Source organism: Cibotium barometz, chromosome 19 (genome assembly GCF_041138505.1).
Source record: "Cibotium barometz isolate CiBa-2024 chromosome 19, ASM4113850v1, whole genome shotgun sequence".
Lineage (NCBI taxonomy): Eukaryota > Viridiplantae > Streptophyta > Polypodiopsida > Cyatheales > Cibotiaceae > Cibotium > Cibotium barometz.
The window spans coordinates 44,727,604-44,748,039 of record NC_141064.1 but is presented as its reverse complement, the minus strand read 5'-3'; the positions used below and the strand labels follow the sequence as shown (position 1 = coordinate 44,748,039).

The 20,436-nt window shown below is 46.4% G+C and overlaps 2 protein-coding genes across 5 annotated transcripts in view; one reads left to right on the top strand and one right to left on the bottom strand.

Annotated features, from left to right (window-relative positions):
* The window catches only part of LOC147628648 (pentatricopeptide repeat-containing protein At3g02330, mitochondrial-like), a 102,498-nt gene that overhangs the window by 36,842 nt on the left and 45,220 nt on the right, over positions 1–20,436 (bottom strand). The gene's annotated exons all lie outside the window — the stretch shown is intronic.
* LOC147628650 (uncharacterized) lies at positions 8,139–8,741 on the top strand. Its single transcript, XM_086813855.1, has one exon. The coding sequence runs from the start codon at positions 8,277–8,279 to the stop codon at positions 8,724–8,726; it is 450 nt and encodes a 149-aa protein (XP_086669981.1). The 5' UTR covers positions 8,139–8,276; the 3' UTR covers positions 8,727–8,741.

Sequence of the window (20,436 nt, the reverse complement as noted above, 5' to 3'; positions counted from 1 at the left end):
ATTTGCGTGTCAAGGCTATACAAAAAGGTTGCGCATTCTGACGCGCTCCCCTGAACTCGTCTTCGAGTCACTCAAGGTAGTGGGGCTGTAGAAACCGCTGCTTAAGGTCGCGGACAAACTCGTCCCACACATAAGCTGCCATACCTAATCTGGTGTGGGCATGAGCCCACTGAGTCACCAAGGAATGGCCTCACCTTCCAACTGGCTAAGATCACTCTGTTAGTATCTGTCTTTCTAACTGCGGCAAAGTAAGCCTCAAACTGATGCAACCAGGAATAAAGATCTGTGGGATCGAGTTTACCACTATACTTACTGAAGTTCATTTTCTCAGGAAAATGATTCGAGGGCGCCGCCGGTGTCAATCTAGCGTCCGAAGCTGCTAGGTAATGCTCGTGTTCCACCGGTCGCATGGCTTCGTCTCAAAGAGCTCGGCTGCGGTCGTGACCCCGCGAGAGGGTCCTTGAGTCGAGAATCTGGAATCTGGGATACGGAAGGAGAGGGAGGAGGAGATGGAAAACGCGACGCTGGAGAACGGGTACGTTCTTCCAGAGTCTGAATCTGCGCCTTCTGCTCTTCCAACTTGCTTGTCTGGTCTGCGATTGCTCGCATCATCTGCTGGAACATATCGGTAACACTCAAGCCTGGTGCCCTAGCTGGGCTGCCTGGTGCACTCTGGTCCCATGGTTCTTGGTCTCTCTCATCGTCGAAGCTCGCCATAGCAAGAAAACGCACTTCCTTTCCGGAGCGCAATCTGACCATCCACTATGTGTATGGGAGACGTCCGGAGGCTTCTGGAAGCTGAAAACGAACCGTCCTTCGAGGGACAGGAGTCACTCCAAAAGGGAGAGTCCACCGGTGTCTGAAAACCAACCACACGAGCGAGGAAAAATTCTGGTTTCTTTGCTGAATCTTTGCACTTGAAGTAGGCTCTCATACCACTGTAACATGCGGAAGCTTCGGAGAAGATCGCTAACTTCAATGCTCAGAAGTCAGCACTCTTTTCGCGACGGAATTAACGCACAAAACTGAATGAAGATGTGCAGAAAATAGAGAGAGAGAGAGAGAGAGGGAGCGATGGAGAGGACACAGTATTGGGTCCCAAATACCCTCTGTAGGGCCCCCCCACCACGGATGGTGTATTTGCTTTATTAGAATGATGTAAATCTGAAAAGAAAATACAGAAATCTTGACCTTTCTTGGCTGAGAAAACTCTGCCCTTGACCTGTAGTCCTTCACCCCTTTGCTTTAGCAACTCCTTGGCTTGACTGGCCCTTGTTTGCCTTGGCTCTGGGTGAAATATGAGATAACACACTGATTTGTGGGCCTTGGTATTTATACCACCAACTAACAGCAGTCGGCCAGCTATAATCCCTGTCGGCTGTCTTTAATTTTGCCCACGACTGATGTTTAGCATTAAATGCTGAATAAAATCAGTAAAAATGCTGCGCATGCTCTCCTTTGGCTGGCTGGCACTAGGCGCATGAGCACAAAGGGCTGGGCACTGATTGCCCATGGTTCTGAAGGCTGGGCAACCTGTATGGGCTGCCCCCATACTTGCCCTACAGTCCCCTAGGGCTGGATAACCAATTGGTTCCCCTTGCAAGAGCCCTGGGATTGTCCTAAAGCACTCCATGGCCCTCCCATGGCTGGTGTGTTCAGCCAGGGCCTTCCTGGCCCTCGGTGGTTTACCCTGTCCCCATGCCCACACAAGGACTTGGGGTAGCCCTATGGGCTGGCCCCTTTTCCTAAAAGCAAACCCTAACTACCTACACAATGATTTGGCATCCAGTACCATACCAGATACCCAGAATCACTGCCATCATTCCAGAGGGAGACTCACACCGTTGACTGGCACTGTTTCATGTGCACGACAGTGCACACCTGACCTTGGACTCTTGTGCACGACAATGCACACCTTACCTCGGACGACTGAGATGAATCCCTGGCTAACTCGTCCCGGACTGGGCTCACATGGGACCAGTTTACCATCCCAGGTCCTGCACCTTCTGTGCAGATATGTCTACGTGGCATCCAAGTGCGGGATGCACGTGACACAAGCACAATTGTGGGATCGTGTCAATGCCCGTTTGGCAGCATTTGGCTTCTCTGTATAACAGGGTATCACCCATGAAAAGGATCTCCTTGGAAGTGCAGATGCGGGTGATGAATCCTGCAAAGTCTTCGACAATGCGGGAGTACATCAACAAGTTGCAGGCTCTTCAACAAGAGGTTCTTCAGGCTGGGAAGGAGATATCTTCAGAGGACATGGCCATCACTTTGTTGTCTCATTTGCCCTCTCAGTACTCAGCATTTTACTCCTCTTTGATCAGCAGTGGCAGGCTCAACACCATCACATGGGAGGAGCTTGTGCCTACAGTCTTGGACCAAGAAGAGCATTTTACGAACCCTCCACAAGGCGAAGGTTCTGAGGCCTTGACTGGCCAGCGGGTTAAAAGGCCGTAACAACAACAACAACAATAAGGGCAAAGGGAAGTCTTCATCGGAGAAGTCGTCTAAGAAGAAGCCCGACTCAGACTGTGATAAATTGAAGGCCGAGCGGACCTATAACGATTGTGGCGAGAAAGGCCACTATTGGCGAGAATGTCCTAAGCGGAGTATCATGAAGAGTGTTGATTCTTCAGCTTCAGCTACAAAGACTCTAGCCTTTGTGCACTTGGAGATTTTGGACTCAAATATTTCATCTTCTTCGAGCGAGAAGGCAGTTGGTTTCACCGCTAGGGATACTCGGGAGTGGATTCTCGATAGTGGTGCTTCCAAGCACATGACTCCTTCTCGAGAGTTTTTACAGGATCTTAAACGACAGCCAAGTCGCATTTTCATTGGCAACAATTCCACTATATCGATTCACAGTGAGGGCACGATGGAGATCATTCTCAATGGCAAACGAGGGAAGCATTCCTCTCGTATTCTTTACGTCCCCGCACTTGGTTTCCATCTATTTCAGTGCATGAGGTTTGCAAGACTGGCTTCCGCGTCGTGGAGTTTCAAGTTTGAGGAGCATTCTGTTGCTCTATGGGACAGAGAAGCAGGCTAGGTTTAATGGGAAGGCGGAGTGGAGAACGGTATCTACAAACTCTCAGCCCTCTCTTCTCTGACAGACACTCAGATCTATGACTTGTGGCATAGTGGTTTGAGTACTTTAGGTACGGTGCGGTATGGGACGTGTACGGTACGAGTACGTAAAGTACGCATCAAGATAAGTACTTTAAGTACGCTCACGTTTTTTACTATATATATATATATATCGTAAAATAAGGAATATCTAGCATCCATACGCTTTTTTTTCCGGGACCAGTTGGTGGATGGCTTGCCAGATGTTGGCAGCAGGTAGGGACGTTGTAGTTCTTGCATTCGTGGTAAGCAACACAGGGAATCTTTTCCGAAGCAAGCTTCTAGGCGGGCTTCGAAACCTTTAAGAGTTAGTACACACTGACTTGTGTGGACCTATGCAGACCCCATCCTTAGGAGGTTCTTCGTACATTAAGTTGCTTGTTGATGATTGTAGCAGATTCACATGGGTTTATTTCCTTTCCCAGAAGGACCAAGCCTTTGCTCGGTTCAAGGAGTGACATGTTATGGTGGAGAAAGAGTCTGGATTGCAGATAAAGACTCTTCGGGCTCACAAAGGAGGAGAGTTCTCGTCTAATGCGTTTGTGCAGTTTTGTGCGAAACATGGCATCAAGCGTGAGCTGGCCAATACAGGTTTGCCTTCAGAGAATGAAGTTGTCATGTGCACAGTGTGTATCTACCGTGTGCTACACGCACGCAAGACTAGCTTCGAGGTTTGGAGAAGCTTGGAGCTAGGCCGGCTGATTGACGAGCTGAGTTAGGGATAAACTAATGGGCGGGCACCCAAGTGTGGACGGGCGGGCGCCCAAGTGTGGACACCCGATGACCGGCCAAGAGCCTATAACAGGGTGGCCAAGGTTAGTTATTGAGATATAGAGAGTCTCGCGAGTTTGTGAGAGCTCTATGGTCTTGAGGCCTGGATCTAGTGCAGACGTGAACCTGCTTTACGCAGCCGAGGCCGACAGCAATCTCGAGGCCCGCGAGGGTAGCTTCGTGGCGGTATGGGATGTCACGAGGAGGAGATTGGTCGGTACGTCAACCTAGTTAGCTCAGCTCGTGGCTCGGTGGGGACAGCCAAGACTGTGGGCTTGCCCACGGCTATCATGGTTGGGAGGTGAGTCAGGCCTGCACCCCCTTGTTGTTTATTCGTTTGTTTGCAGGATTCGAGTCTCGTACCAAGAACGATCACGAGGAGATCCGGTGGGGATTTGACAGGAGTGTTGAGCGAAAGAACCGGACTGTGGTGGAGATGGCGAGGACGATGTTGGAGCATCGTGATCTTCCTCATCCACTTTAGAGGGAGGTTGTGGCTACGGCTATCCATATCCTCAACTGATCTCTAATGACTTCAGTATCAAAGATGACTCCATTTGAGGCTTATTTTGGCACGAAACCAGATGTCTCCCATTTCCGTGTGTTTGGGAGTGATGCCTATGTTCACATTCCAAAGAAACAGAGGGGGAAGCTTGACTCGAAGTCCCAGCTTGTATTTGTGGGATATAACTCTCTTTCCAAAGGATACAGGTTGTATGACCCAGAGCGGAACGAGGTGGTTGTCAGCAGAGATGTCTTTGATGAGCATGTTCCAGCTTCCACTGTGGATGAGCCGCCACTTCTTGGAGAACCAAATGAGTCTGAGGATGATTCCCAATCTATACAGCCTCAGTCAATTGTAGAGGTTGAGCCCGAGGCTGGAGATAAGCCCCAGCAGCAACAGGAAGCTCCGCGTTCTGTTCGAGTACCAAGGTGGTTGTTAGACACCCTTCGGGAGTCCGGCGTTACAGAGCTTCCCTCCGAGTGGACCACAGAGGACGGACCTCCAAGATCGCACAAAGTTCGTGACAAAAGCCATTGAGCGGAGCTCTTACAAGTAAACTATGCTTTGATGTCTCGTATCATGCGGGACAAAGAGCCCACTTCCGTGAAGGAAGCTCTTTCTCAAGATACTTGGAGGAAAGCCATGCAAGTGGAACTGGATGCCATAGAGAAGAATAAAACTTGGGAGTTGGTTCCAAGGCCGTCAAAACGGTCAGTCATTGGTGTCAAGTGGGTCTTTAAGACCAAGTATACGTCTGATGGGTCAGTAGACAAGCACAAAGCCAAACTTGTGGCTAAGGGTTATGCTCAATGGCCTGGCATCGAGTATGAGGATACCTTTGCACCAACAGCGAGGATGACCACGATTCGGACCATTCTTGCCCTTGTCTCTTCTTAGCAGTGGCCCGTATATCAGATGGATGGAAAATCCGCGTTCCTCAATGGTGACATGCAGGAGGAGGTGTATGTTGAGCAGTATCCAGGCTTTGAGGTTCCAAGATCAAAGGGGATGGTTTACAGGTTGCGAGAGGCCTTGTATGATCTTAAGTAAGCTCCCAGGGCTTGGAATCAGAAGATTGATTCCTTCTTTCTACGGACTGGATTTCAAAGATCAGTTGCAGATCCTAACTTGTATCTCTTTCGGGAACGCGGTTTGGTCACATTGATTATCCTTTATGTGGATGATCTCATTCTCACTAGCGGTCATGTGGAGCACATAGCAGTGACGAAGGCTGCCTTGTCAAAGGACTTTGAGATGACTGACTTAGGCTTACCCCACTTCTTCTTGGGATTGGAGATTTGGCAGACCCAGAAGGGGTTCTTTGTCTCTCAGCAGCGGTATGTTCATGAGTTGCTTGAGGCCTTTGGGATGGAGAACTGCAAGCCTATTACTTCACCGATGGACCCGAACACAAAGCTTGCAGTGAATGATCCTTGTGAGCAGGTTGATGCCTCTCTATATTGGAAGCCTGTTGGTTCATAGATTTGGTTGCTGAACACCAGATTGGACTTGAGCTTTCCTCTGGGGCTGTTGAACTCATTCATGCAGATGCCTTTGAAGACTCATTGGGACGCAGGATTGTGGATCTTGTCGTATTTGCAAGGTACGAAGGATCTTGGACTCTTCTACGACACTAGAGGGGGAACGACGGATGAAGTACGACTCCAAGGCTAGAGTGACTCAGATTGGGGAGGAGATCTAGACACGAGGAGATCTACATCAGGCTATGGTTTTACCCTCAACTCAGGAGCTATTTCATGGAGCAGCAAGAGACAGCCAACTATTGCCTTGTCGTCTACAGAGGCAGAGTACCGGGCTGCTTGTGGTGCTGCTTGTGAGGTTGTGTGGCTGCAGAGGTTGCTTGGCGAGATTGGGTTTCCACAGAAGCAGCCCACGGTTATCCAGTGCAATAACCACAGCTGTATCGCTATTGCTCGGAACCCGGTCTTCCATGCCCGGACCAAGCACATAGAGATACAATATCACTTTGTTCGTGAAAAGATTTTGGCTAGTGACATCTTGCTTGTTTATTGTTCGACGGAGGACAATGCGGCGGACCTCTTCACGAAGTCTTTACCTCAGGCTTTGCTCCGATAGCACTCCAGCCCTCTAGGGTTGGTTCCACATCCAGGAGCTGAGAGGGGGTGTTAGCAGTCATCTCCTGTCTATACATTACACACTAGGGCCTTTGTTGTGGGTGTGCCCATCCGTGTAGGTAGTTCTCCATTTTTCTAGTATTTTCCTCTGTTTTCAGTGGGCGTGGGGCTGTAGTGTGCCGGCTGGCTGATTTCAGACCTGGCCGATTGGACGTGTTGCTACCCAACCTTTGTCAGTGCTGGCCGACTGTGATTTTCCTGGCCGACTGCCTTTTTTTCCTGGTCGTGAGCATTCAGGGCTGGTATCGGGCCAACACTCCAGGGCCATATATATATGGCCCTGCCCCCCCACACTTCTTGTACATTGTCTATCGGATCTTGTGTATGGAGCAGAGTTTCTACAGCTTCTCTCTCTCTCTCTCTCTCTCTCTCTCTCTCTCTCTCTCTCTAGGTCATTTTGGCCTAGAGAGAGAGAGAGATCCACCAATTGTTGTAACCTTTTTGGTCTCATAGGTTATTTTGGCCTTCTGAAGACGTTAATATATCATTTCATTTCTCTCTCTCTCTCTCTCTCGCCAGCAACCCCCTCTGCGCCAGCCCCCTCTGCGCCAGCCCCCTCTGCGCCAGCCCCCTCTGCGCCAGCTCCCGTCAGCCCCTCGCCCCCCTCGCCAACCCCCCCCCCTCTGCGCCAGCCCTCCCTCCCGCCAGCCCCCCTGCCCTCTCTCTCCCTCTCTCTCTTTTTTTTTTTTCGTGAAATGGTGTTTTATATTATATGTAAAAAAGTACATCAGCCACATGGCTCACACAGAACCTATGGCCCAAAAAAAAAAAAAAACCCACAAAAGATCCTCTAAAGGATCATGACCATGCAAACTTGTACACTAATAAGAAAGCCTCCTAGCCAAATAAGCATCCCAGATAAAAGCATCAAAGATGAGTCAGCCGAGCTGCCATAGACCATAACGAAATAACATCTACATCCATGCTGAGCTGAGAGAAGAGAAGAAAACTGCCAAAGCAGCAAACCGCGGATACGTAGAATGTGCCCATGTATTCCAGACAAGGAATCAAAGATGAACCCATTCCGTGTAGTCCAAATATGCCAAAGTCCTGTCCATCTAAGGAAATGGAATATCACAAGGTGACTGTCCGAAGTAATGACTTGAGGACGAATCCCAAATATCCACTGATGAGCCGAAACAATAGACCTCTCTACTGCCTCCCAAACGCGAGAGACAAAAGACCAAATCTGACGGGCCACTGGACAACTCATGAACAGATGCATAACTGTTTCAATGCATGTCGTGCAGAAGAAGCAAGAGGCCAATGTAATTTTACGACGGCTGAGTTGATCTCGTGTAGGTAACCCTCCTACCAACATCCTCCAAATGAAAACCTTACCTTGGTAAGGGAGTTTAGACTGCCAACCACGCATAAGAGTCTCTCTCTCCCACCTGCACATCCCCTCCCACCTCTCTCTCTCTCTCTCTCTCTCTCTCTCTCTCTCTCTCTCCCCCCCCCGTCGCCTTCGCATCTCTCTCCCCGTCGCCTCTCTCTCTTTCTCTCCCCGTCGCCTGCGCTTTCTCTCCCCGTCACCTACGCATCCCCTCCCCGTCACTTCGTTTTGGTCGCAACCTGTGCTGCTGCTGCCGCCATGTGAAGCCCCAGCCCAATCCAGGTTATGTTCGCTACCCTTTCCTCACCCACCCTTGCTCACGCCTCCAAGGCAGCAGCATAAGTGTTAGGGTTCTATCTCTCCGAGGTACATCGACATGGCCAAGGGTGCAAGCAAAGAGGAGATAGTCAAAATGGAGGATAAGCTGAACATCTCCATCAGAGAAAACAAGAAGACGGCAGACTCCGCCATCAACATCATCAACCGACTTTCCAAAGTCGAGAAGGAGATTGAAGCTTTACAAAAAGAGAAGGAAGCTTGGAAAAGGGAGAAGGAGACTTGGGAGAAGGAGAGGGAGAAAGAGAAGGAAGGAGAGAAGAAGGAGAAAGAAGCATGGAAAGAGGAGAAAGAGGGATGGAAGAAGGAACATGACACTATGAAGGAGGAAATCGACATCCTCAAAGCGGAGGTGATCTCTCTACGGGACCGACCACCACGGGAGGAGGGGGAGATTGTGGAAGTTGACAAAGAGGCCATCAAAGAGGAACTCACCAAGGCAATCACCAAGAGCCTAGAAGGTAAGATGGGGGCAACAAGGGAGGGTTGAGTAGAAGTGGTGAAGAGGAACATCAAAAAGGAAGTGAAAGAGGATGCCCAAAAAGAAGGGCTCCAAATCATCAACACCACCATTGAGGAGGAGCGGATGCGACATGCTCGTAGGCTCAATGTGACAGTCACGGGGATTCCCGAGGTAGCCGACTCTACCCCCGAGGGGGATGGGCGGACACTATGCACACGACTTGGATACTCACATGAGGGGACCCCCCCCCCCCCTTCCTCAAAGCTTGGAGGGCCGGGAAAGACATGACAAAGAAGAGAGCTCTCATCATACAGTTTCGGGATGTGGAGGCACGCACCATCTTCATGAGGAAGAGACCCACAGACATGGCACACATATGGAGAGGGCCTATACCACGCCCCACAGCAGCCACCTATACCTCAGCACAGGAGCCTCGACCTACCATAGCTAGCTTCTTTACCCACTCGATGGTAAAGGAAGCTATCCGCCGCCTACAGCATGGACGGGCCGCCGACCATATGGGCCTACAGAGTGAGCATCTCATATATGCAGTAGATTTTTTGGCTCCTTTTCTTGCACACCTGTTTAACAGGGCACTAGCAGAGGGTTTGCCTGCGGAGTGGACGATGCACACCATTGTGCCGATCCACAAAATAGGTTATATGCTCGATCCGAGCAACTACAGGACGGTTATGGTTGGCCACGTGTTGGCCAAACTCTATGGTGCAGTGTTGGAGCAAGAGCTTAGCTTATATGCTGAGCGAGCAGGTTTACGCTCATCAGGGCAGGCAGGCTTCAGGAGAGCTTTCTCTACCACTGACCATGTATTCACTTTGAGATGTATGATTGATCAGGCCAGAGTGAGGAAGAGAAAGCTCTATTGCTGCTTTGTGGATTTCCGCAAGGCATTTGACACAGTACCACGAGAGAGGCTCTTTCAGCGCCTGCAGTCTCTTGGCATACCAACAGATATAACATGGGGCATCTATGCATTATATGAGCAAGTTTTTGGGCGAGTCAGATGCCCAGGAGGTATGTCCGAGACTATTGCTAGCACCATTGGTGTGAAGCAAGGATGCCCACTTTTCCCCACGCTATTTGGGTTATACATTGATGAGGTGGCTAACTTCATTACACGGGGAGGCAGAGATGGAGTTGATCTAGCAGGTACCTCAGTACATATTATGCTTTATGTTGATGATATTGTATTAGTGTCTGAGTCTCCAAGAGGTCTATAGCAACATCTACATGCACTCGATGATTTCTGCACGTAGAGTGGTCTTACTGTGAACCTTGGGAAAACCAAGGTTATGGTCTTTCATACATCGAGACAGGGCAGGAGTTTTTTTTTTTTTTTTTTTTTAAAGAAAAAAAAAACCTTAAAATTTGACCTTATGCACTTGCGGTCGGGACGTCATATAGACACTGCCATAGGGCCTAGGGCACCTTCTAGAGTACCTACGCAGGAAAGTGGGACCCAATCGGTAGGAAATTTGGCAGATATTGCTGAAACCTTTTTCGAATCCTAATCTGATACCCTTTCCAGAACAACTAGCTCATTGTCCATTGACAATCTAGGGCTGTCAAATAGTCATCCCTTAGCCCCAAATAGGACACCCACAAGATCTTTTAATCCATTTGAAGCCGACACCATGGGGTTACCACTCAATGTGAGACTTCAATATGTCTACACGAACGCTCAAGAAGCTGAGATCTTTAGGGATCCACAACAACGGTATCTTGTTAAGATCGCAGACTTTTTCTCAGAGCTTGATAGAGCACCTCTAGTCAATGACCAGGGTAACATGTACGTGGGTGGAGATGGTGTTCGCTACGAAGTCACCTATCATCCAGAGAATGTAAACAAATTAGGGGAGCTCTCTAGAAGCGAGTTCTTAGACTTATCAAAGCTTTCCAGAGCAAGGGAGTCTAGTGATGATTGGCTCATTGAGCCGGACATGCTTGGACCATCCAATGCCCAGTCCTCAAAGCCATCCATAGATGATTTACTTCTTGTAGATCTAAATTTGGAAAGGGATAGGAAAGGCAAGAGCAAAATGGATCAGGGGGCTGAGAACCAATGGGAGTTTGTACGACAAATTCCAGTGACAAAGGTCTTACAGGATGACCCACTTCAAGAGGTCTATAAGGACTCTTTAGAAGGATATTATGCCACAACTAGATTGCCAGAGCTAGATCTTCCTCTAGCACTTGTGGTGGTAGTCGAGAAGCTTGCAGAATACAAGAACCGAATCGTTGATAAATGGGCCAATGAATACCGAACCTTAGATTGGAAGGAGATTCGGGAGCTCACGTGGAAAGGACAACCATTATCCATGGAAGTGTTCTCAACAAATACAGCTAAACCAGGAGAGACAGCCTTTCTTGGAGAAACTGCTGCTCCTCCCCTACGAGAGTTCATTAGAGAGGGACCCTCAACATCAAAGTGGACCACTGCAAGTAGCCCAACTCTAGCACCAAGATATTATCCTACACCAAAAGTGCGACCACAGATCACACCACCACAACGTTTCTCTCACTATGACAATCAGAGGGTAGGGGAGCCAACTCGGCCTCCCATAAATGCACCTCCTGAAATGCGGGTAACAAGATCTTTGGAGGGGGTTGGTGAGGCAGGTAATAGGGGACCCACACCAATTTGGGATGCATGTGGACCATCTTACCAAAGAGAGGAACAATTCCCACTGAGAGTGAGAGGCCGTAGGTCCTATGATGAGTATTCAAGACAAGTAAGGCCATCAACTCTTCAGAAACTGGTAAAGAAGTACGAAGGGTCGGGAGATCCATATGACCATGTAGCAGCATTTAGACAAGCAATTTGAGCTGAGCAAGTGACTGACAAGCATACGCAAATTGAAGGATTTTGGCTCACTCTTGAGGGAAAGGCCCTTGCTTGGTTTCAGGCACTAGAGGCTTCAGACAAATCTTCTTTACGAGTTCTGGAAGAGAGATTCATTGCTGCTTTTTCCTTGATGGAGATTCAACATGACACGGTAGCAAACATCTACTCTTTCAAGCAAGGCGAGACTGAGAGTGTTAGGGACTGTGTAAATAGGATGAAGCAGTACATTAATCGTTGCCCAGAAGATGAGAAGCCCACCCAGAGTCGATTAATTTCTCTCTTCTTAAAAGGACTCAAAAATTCAACACTGCATACACATCTCTATGCAAAGAAGCATACAAATTTCAATGAATGTTGCCATGATGCTATGGATTTCACACACAACTTCAAATTCCAAGATGGTTCTGGCCCTGAGGTGAAACCTAGAGATCAGTGGGGTGATGACCAAAGTTCAGGGTCTAGTACGCTAGTAAATCCAGACCAGATAGCTAACCTAGTACTAAGGAGATTGGGACAAACCTATCGCCCACCCATGCAGCCACAACAACAGCAGCAACGAATGAGGAGTGTACTACCTACAGGTCCTCATCTTTGTGGAGCATGTGGCGGTAACCATAAAACCGAAGAATGTAATACCTTTTCTCCTCTAGTCACAAACCAACCCACAAAGAAGTGGTGCCAGGCCTGTGCTTGGAACTTTACCCACACCACACAGGAATGTACTCGCATTGCAAGAATGAGACAGGAGCGTGAGCAGCAAAGGGGTGGAGTGACTCCACAAATGCATCAACAGTATACTAATTTTGAACGTAAGCCACCGATGGCACAAGAGCAAGCACGACCTGTTCTTGGAGCTCAACCTCCTGCTCCTGGGACTGCTCCTGTGAGGGTTGTTGACTACGACAATTCAAATATGTGTAGAGACTTGGTAAACCCAGGCTATGTGGAGGAGGAATATGCATCATATTCATCAAAGGAAAATCTCTTTGAAAGTCCCGCATATCCAAGCCAAGCACTGGAGGCTCAACCAGGGGAACAAAATTCTTTGATGTTGCTAGGCGGCTACCAACCTAGGACTCCAGGCCCCTCAGGTCAATGGCAGCAAAGGAAAGTAGAAGCCAAACTAATGGGCCCCTGTTATGAGTGCGGAGAACCCCATTGGGCTCGTGATTGTCCACATCGCTCAAGGCAAGCAGCTCGATCCAATACAACAGTACCACAGTTTCCACCAATTGAAAGATATTGTCTAGGGTGTTGTGCAGAACACTTCCCAAAGGATTGTTTGCTGAAACCACATGAGGAAGGCACCTCTCAACCAAAGGTCTCACTCAACTTGGTAGGGGCAGTTCCATCGCCACCTTCATCAGAGAATGAGGATGTCGTGCCACTTAGAGTCATGACTAGATCACAGACACGAAATGCCGAAATGCAAACTGATGAGACACCTCGAACTAGGGATGCAAAGGCAAATCTAGTGGACAAGACCCTACATTCCAATAGAAAAAGGACCACAAGGAGGAAAAAGAACCGCAATAAGCAAACTAAGAGTGCATCCACTAGTTCTCAAGAAGTCTCTAAACAAAACATGAGGGATCAAGCTTTTACATCCCAAGAAGTGCATGACGAGCATCAACCTCAACCTGGGCCTAGTGCTAAACAAGATGAGGCTAGTACAACCGAGGATAGTTCTGGGGGTTCTGTTTTTGTGGATAAGGTGAACGAGACTCTAGATGCAATCATTGATGCTCATAGAAGTCGCATTGCAGCTTTATCTGAGCTACCCAAGAAGCTTCAAGAATACCCAAACCCTCGTGAGGAGAAGATCAATCTAGCTGTACATCAGCAACTCATTAGGGAAGCTCAATCAATACTTGAGGGACCACCTCCACCTATCCCTCGGGGCCCAACCTCTCTTAAGCCAACATTAGAAACCATACCAGAAGTGTCATCAAGTTGGGAAATGAAAAGTGAGCTCATCTCACAATCTCATAGCGAGAAGTCTGCACCAATTGCCACCCCATTGAAAGAAGGTATTCTGCCACCACCTAGCCTTGCCTTCCCATGCAATGATGAAGTTATTGATGCTAACGAGGACATGGCAAATGAGATGTGGGCAGCAGTTCATGAGAAAGTTAATGAGAATATGTCCTCTATTATTTCACCTCCATTCTCTGAGGTGGATTTTACCAGGAGCACAGAAAACAACTTTAGACGCCCAAGCATCCAGGAGGAAGTTCAAACAATTGTTTCTCCTAGAAGTAAGCATACAATGAAAACCTTACCATCATATTTGGGAGAATATGAGAACTGTTCTCAAACCTTGAGGATACCCTCTATGCATAGAAGGTTGACAAAGGAGATGGATATGGGTATCGTGTAAGCTATTTTGTCAGCACCAGTAGCTTGTACCTTACCTTTGCTTGATTTGATAAAGCTTCGTCCAGAGTTGTGGAATGATATTGCCACATGTTTGTCAGAGCAGGTATTGCTACAAAAGGGTCACCATCATTGTACTATACACCCTGAGACAAAGCATGTTATGCCAGTTCCTATCAACAAAGTAGGAAAATTTTGTGAGGACGATCAGGGAAATGCTACCCTCCCATTAGAAGTGCGAAAAGTAGCTTCAACTGCAATACTTGATAGTGGTGCACGAGTGGGCATTGTGACAAGGTCCATTTGGGAAAAGTGGGGCAAACCAGCTATTAGGAGTACCAGGATGCGCTTGCAGCTAGCAGATGGAAGCTTAGAACATCCCCTTGGGCTGCTTGAGAACATATTGGTCACCACATGTGGGATTGAATATGAGCACACCTTTGCAGCAGTGGATTTTGGAAAACATCCAAACTATGAAGTGATATTGGGTAGACCATTCATGCGACAATTTCAAATGATTCAAGATTGGGGATACAATTATTTGTACCTCCGACATGATTCTGTCATCACAAGGGTCAACCTAAAGAATCACTCATATCGTGATGTAACAAGGTCTCCAATAGATGAGTTTGATTCTGCTTCATCTGAGGGCTCAAGAGTTACATTGTCAGATGGGCGAGAAGATCTGTGGATGTGTGGAGCCTCATGTAGGGATTTCAACACTGAGAGACTTAAGGGTAATCGAAGTGTATCAGATGAGGCATACATTCCACAACCCTTCCCTGAGCACTTAATTGATCCACTAGAATGGAGTCATGTCCTTGCAACATTATCGACATGTGCTTTACCTAAGCCAATTCAATTTTGTGACTCAGATGGATATGACATTATTCCTATACGAATGGTACAACCACGTGACCTTCTAGATGTTTTGTACTATGGCGATGCATCCACAACAGCACTGCATGTAGAGAAAGTCTCAGTGGAGGATTTAACACTCGAATCTGCTAATGATGCTGATAAGGAAGAGACACTAGAAGGTGAGCAAATGCCTAACTTCATTAATGGAAGTCGTCTCAAGAAATACAATGAACCATTAACTGAAGCCATGCTTCAACAAATGCATGCTGCATACACACGGAAAGAAGCACATGACCTACTTAAACGTCAGGCTCAAGAAGAGGCTAAAGCTAGAGTTGCAAAAGCCAAGGAGCGTCGCAAGGCTTCTATGTTGGCCTTACAGTTGGCTACTGATGAACAATATGTCGATCCTTTCAATATTCAAGTGTGTCTTCATCTTCATGAGACTACCTACTTTGTCTCTGCCTTAATTGACTCTGGTGCAGATTATAATATTCTCTCGTTTGACACATGGATAGCCTTGGGACAACCAACACTTGTCCACATTCCTATTGACTTACAAAGCTTCTCAGGTGAAGATAACCCTATAGAGGGAAAATGTGTCATTATGATGTCCATTCAGGATCACCAGATGTCAGTTCCCTTTTATGTGGCAAGTAAGTCCAAGGCAGTGGTAGAGGCTGTTCTCGGTCGATCATGGGTAAGTGCTACCAATTGTTCTTTAGATTGGAAGAATAGACAATATAAATTGCAAATTGACTCTGATTGCATCTTGGGATCTGCTGCTCCACGAGTTTTATCATGTCAAAAGGGTGGTAGTTCTACCTTACACAACCCACTTTCAAAATCTGCTCTTGAAGCTCCAACACAAATGATGTGGATAATCGATGAGTCCTCAAGTGAGGGCTATGGCTGGCATGTTCCAACTACTCTAGTCACTGCTCAAAGAAGGCCAAGCAAGCAGGAATTATCAATTTAGCTACCCAAAGATGCGTACACACTTGTACCATCTAGCCTAGTTGCTAAGCCTCCTAAAAAGCATATCTTTTCCAAAACTAAACCTCAGATTGTTACTCGTTGGGTCCCAAAGCATGTTCTTAAAGCACAAGGCTATTATGAGGGTGCAACAGCACTTTGGCTTCCCAAATGCCATGGTTTGCTAGGGGTAAAAGAGTGTATCAATAAGATTCCAAAAGCCACCCTTGGTTTTCCATATCAGTGGGTGCAAAGGAAATCAACACAACCTCTTCAAGATAGGATAGGTGGTTGTGATAGCACCTACAAATCTCCTTGTGTTGACCTTCCCAAAACATGTATTGAATCACCAGTTGTCCCAATTTCTCCTTGTTACACAATTCCACCATCAACTTGTGTACCTAAGACAAATCCAACTTTACATGAGTCTCCTTTGAGCATAGATTCTAGCACTTCAATGCCTAAATCCTCTTATCTTGCTCAAAAAACCAAAGGTAAGGCATTAACACTACAATTGAAGCTCTTTGGTAGATCAGTGTTTGAATAGTCTCACATTTACTAATGTGGTTCCTTATGCCTTTAGAGGATTGTGTTCGTTTTGAGATGATCTTATCTACAATGTTTTTGATTGGGATTGTAATGATGGATATGAGTGTATAAAGTTTGAAGTTTCTAAATTTCATTGTTCTACGACCAGATACCTCCTGATGGATACTTGGCGAGATACATGTCTACCATGCATTGACCCTGATAGTACTCAACCTGAACATCGCGGGTGTTATAGTGCTCCTCCTTTTCAAACTCATTCTAGGTACTTTTATGCTCCCTTAGGTGAAAATTGCTGTGGGCATCACTTTGTCACTTTATTCTATCAACAGCATCACCCATTTCCACATTGTCAAGAGTGTGTACGACTCGTATTAGGAGAAGCTTCACACATTTGTTGGCTATGCCGCTCTTACTTTCGACGATATAGCACGGGCTTAATGAAACAAATCGTGGGAATTACACCCCAACGCCATAACCTTCTTGATGTGAGAGTACCAGAGAGAGGACCAAATCAACGTAGATTACCTGAGGAGGTTCAAGCACAACAATGGAGGGATACATGCATAAATGACTTGCAACCACCTATCTTGCAAGCCCTCCTTCCCCAAGCCTCAACATGTCAATTTTGGATCACTATGAGTACCTATATTGAGCAGTTCCAAAATCGAAATTGTCTGCTTAACCTTCCCATAGAACCAATGCCATATTTTAGCGAGGAAGCACTCCTTCCTCTACCACCTTCTCCAGAGGCCGGTTTTTGTACAGGGTTGTCATTGCATCCTGAAGTGATTGATATCATCTTTCCAGCAAAAGTAGACACGGATCCACCACCAGTACAAGGGTAAGCTTATCAACTCCACAATAAGATCAACAAGCCAGGGCACTTTTCTCCCACTGGGTTTTTTCCCTCAGCTGTATTCGGTGATTGGCACCAATAACAAATTTTATTCTTTTCTTTTCTTTTCTTGTTTGTTAATAAACATTTTCCAGAGATCTCAGCTAAACAAGAGCATACAAACACGCCCCAATAGTCCACCTACCGTGCACACAAATTAGGAAGGAAGGAGACATGCAAGAGTAGCATGATCCACGTGTAGCTCAATCCAATGGAATTTGCATCCCTTTCGGAGCTAGGGATTCAACCCGTACCGGTGCACAAAAGCTTATCCACAAATGGAGAGAATGCTTATGGCTACCATCACACGACACTAGACTAAGCACACACACAAGCTCAACTTGCCCTCATTCCTACACACCCATTCATTCACAAATACAAGCAAGAGGAACACAATCACTATGCACACAAGCAAAGAGAAAGATCTCACTCCACTCCTATCTTCCTACAAGCATGCACACACTCAAGCATCAAGCTTCCATGAAAGCTTCAAATCAACCCACATACACAAAAACGAAATACTAAAAGCATGCATAAGAGTAAAATGATTAGAGAAGAGGATGAGAAAGACTCATGACATTGCTATTGATTCAATGAAGAGATTTATCTCATACAAAGATGTAGATGGGGTGAGAGAAGAGTCTTCACCTCTATGGAGAAGAGGGAGAGTAGCTCTCTCAAAGGAGCTCTTGCATGAACTTAGCCCAAAGTGTGCCTAAGCTCTCAAATGAGCCACTTTTTATACTAAAACTCCTAAAACTCCCAAAACTTCCCATGTGGGATTATTCTTAAGCCCACTCCCACACTCATCTACAACTTGGAACTCTTTACAAGAGCCCTAAATAAGAATGTCACTTGTTTTCCTGCTTGCATCTTTGTGTTGCATCCTTGCATTGATCACCACTCGTCACGCAACACTCTCCCCTTCCTATTTTGCGCACGTCCTCGAGTGCGGTAGAAGCAAAAGCTGGACAAGACAATGGATACAAGTAAAGCCTTTTATTGAAAAAAAAACCAGCAATGACAATCTCACACGTGAGCATACAAGTGAAAGGCTGATTAGAGTTTTAAAGAGTGCTAAAAGAGGTGAGTAAAGACTAGGCAAAGTGAGACTAGGTGGTAGATAGTGCTATGCAAAGGCAAGTGTGCTTGTACACCGCAGGTTATGACCGCAGTCTCAATGTCCTACAAGTGTTTAAGTTATTCCTACGTGGCAACCCGACTCCTAGATATGAGCAATGGTGATTGGATCCTTTTTTTTTTTTTTTTTTTTTTGTGTTAAAGATGAATAAAGAGGAAGGTTCCATCCCAATGAGACCCAAGCAATGGCCAAGAGACCTCCGCCAAGAGAATCTAAAGACCGCTAAGTATCTCAAGGGCGACAGACCCTTTTCTTTCTTTTTGACATAAGGAGTATCCCATGAAGATGAGGGCATCGGTCTCGAGGGCCCATAATGTACCCCAGAGTCCTACCAGCATCTATCAAGGCGATAGAGTCCTTGAAGGTTTTTTCTTAATCTTTTAGACGTCAGTGTTCACCCCATGGAAACCAAGGCATCGGCCCCAAGGTGCTAAGACAACCCCAGGTCCTACCAAGCATTCCACATGGCTGTAGACACGTCATGTCTCGATTCACTTGTATATATTTTTTAGGGCATGATTTTCGTAAATTTTTTATTAATCCTAGCACCTAGCCCATACCTAAGAGGTAGCTACCACTAGGGATAACTAATATACTTCGAGAGCATAAGAACTCGGCATACTCCGTTGGTATATATCCTACACCGTCTTCAAATAGAAATACCTTCTACTAAGTCCTCTAAGAATCTAGAAATCACTCACCACATTTTAACAACTAATTTAAAACTTAAACCAGCCAACTGTGTGTGAACATGCAAACAATATATCCAAAAGTTAAAAGCACATAAAGAACAAAAGATTATGATTTGAATACACCTGTTGTAGTGCTCGTTGATGTTGTGCGTTTGCATTGATGCATTGCTGATGTTCTGCAGATTGCTTCTCTTTGCTCTTTGTAGGCATTGCATGTCTCCCCCCTTCCTAATTTATGTGCACGGTAGGTGGACTATTGGGGCGTGTTTGTATGCTCTTGTTTAGCTGAGATCTCTGCAAAATGTTTATTAACAAACAAGAAAAGAAAAGAAAAGAATAAAATTTGTTATTGGTACCAATCACCGAATACAGCCGAGAGGAAAAACCCAGTGGGAGAAAAGTGCCCTGGCTTGTTGATCTTATTGTGGAGTTAATAAGCTTACCCTTGTACTGGTGGTGGATCCGTGTCCACTTCTGCTGGAAAGATGATATCAATCACTTCAGGATGCAATGACAACCCTGTACAAAAACTGGCCTCTGGAAAAGGTGGCAGAGGAAGGAGTGCTTCCTCGCTAAAATATGGCATTGGTTCTATGGGAAGGTTAAGCAGACAATTTCGATTTTGGAACTGCTCAATATAGGTACTCATAGTGATCCAAAATTGACATGTTGAGGCTTGGGGAAGGAGGGCTTGCAAGATAGGTGGTTGCAAGTCATTTATGCATGTATCCCTCCATTGTTGTGCTTGAACCTCCTCAGGTAATCTACGTTGATTTGGTCCTCTCTCTGGTACTCTCACATCAAGAAGGTTATGGCGTTGGGGTGTAATTCCCACAATTTGTTTCATTAAGCCCGTGCCATATCGTCGAAAGTAAGAGCGGCATAGCCAACAAATGTGTGAAGCTTCTCCTAATACGAGTCGTGCACACTCTTGACAATGTGGAAATGGGTGATGCTGTTGATAGAATAAAGTGACAAAGTGATGCCCACAGCAATTTTCACCTAAGGGAGCATAAAAGTACCTAGAATGAGTTTGAAAAGGAGAAGCACTATAACCCCCGCGATGTTCAGGTTGAGTACTATCAGGGTCAATGCATGGTAGACATGTATCTCGCCAAGTATCCATCAGGAGGTATCTGGTCGTAGAACAATGAAATTTAGAAACTTCAAACTTTATACACTCATATCCATCATTACAATCCCAATCAAAAACATTGTAGATAAGATCATCTCAAAACGAACACAATCCTCTAAAGGCATAAGGAACCACATTAGTAAATGTGAGACTATTCAAACACTGATCTACCAAAGAGCTTCAATTGTAGTGTTAATGCCTTACCTTTGGTTTTGGGTATGTCCTTCTTAAGAGGTGGGAAGGTTAGCAA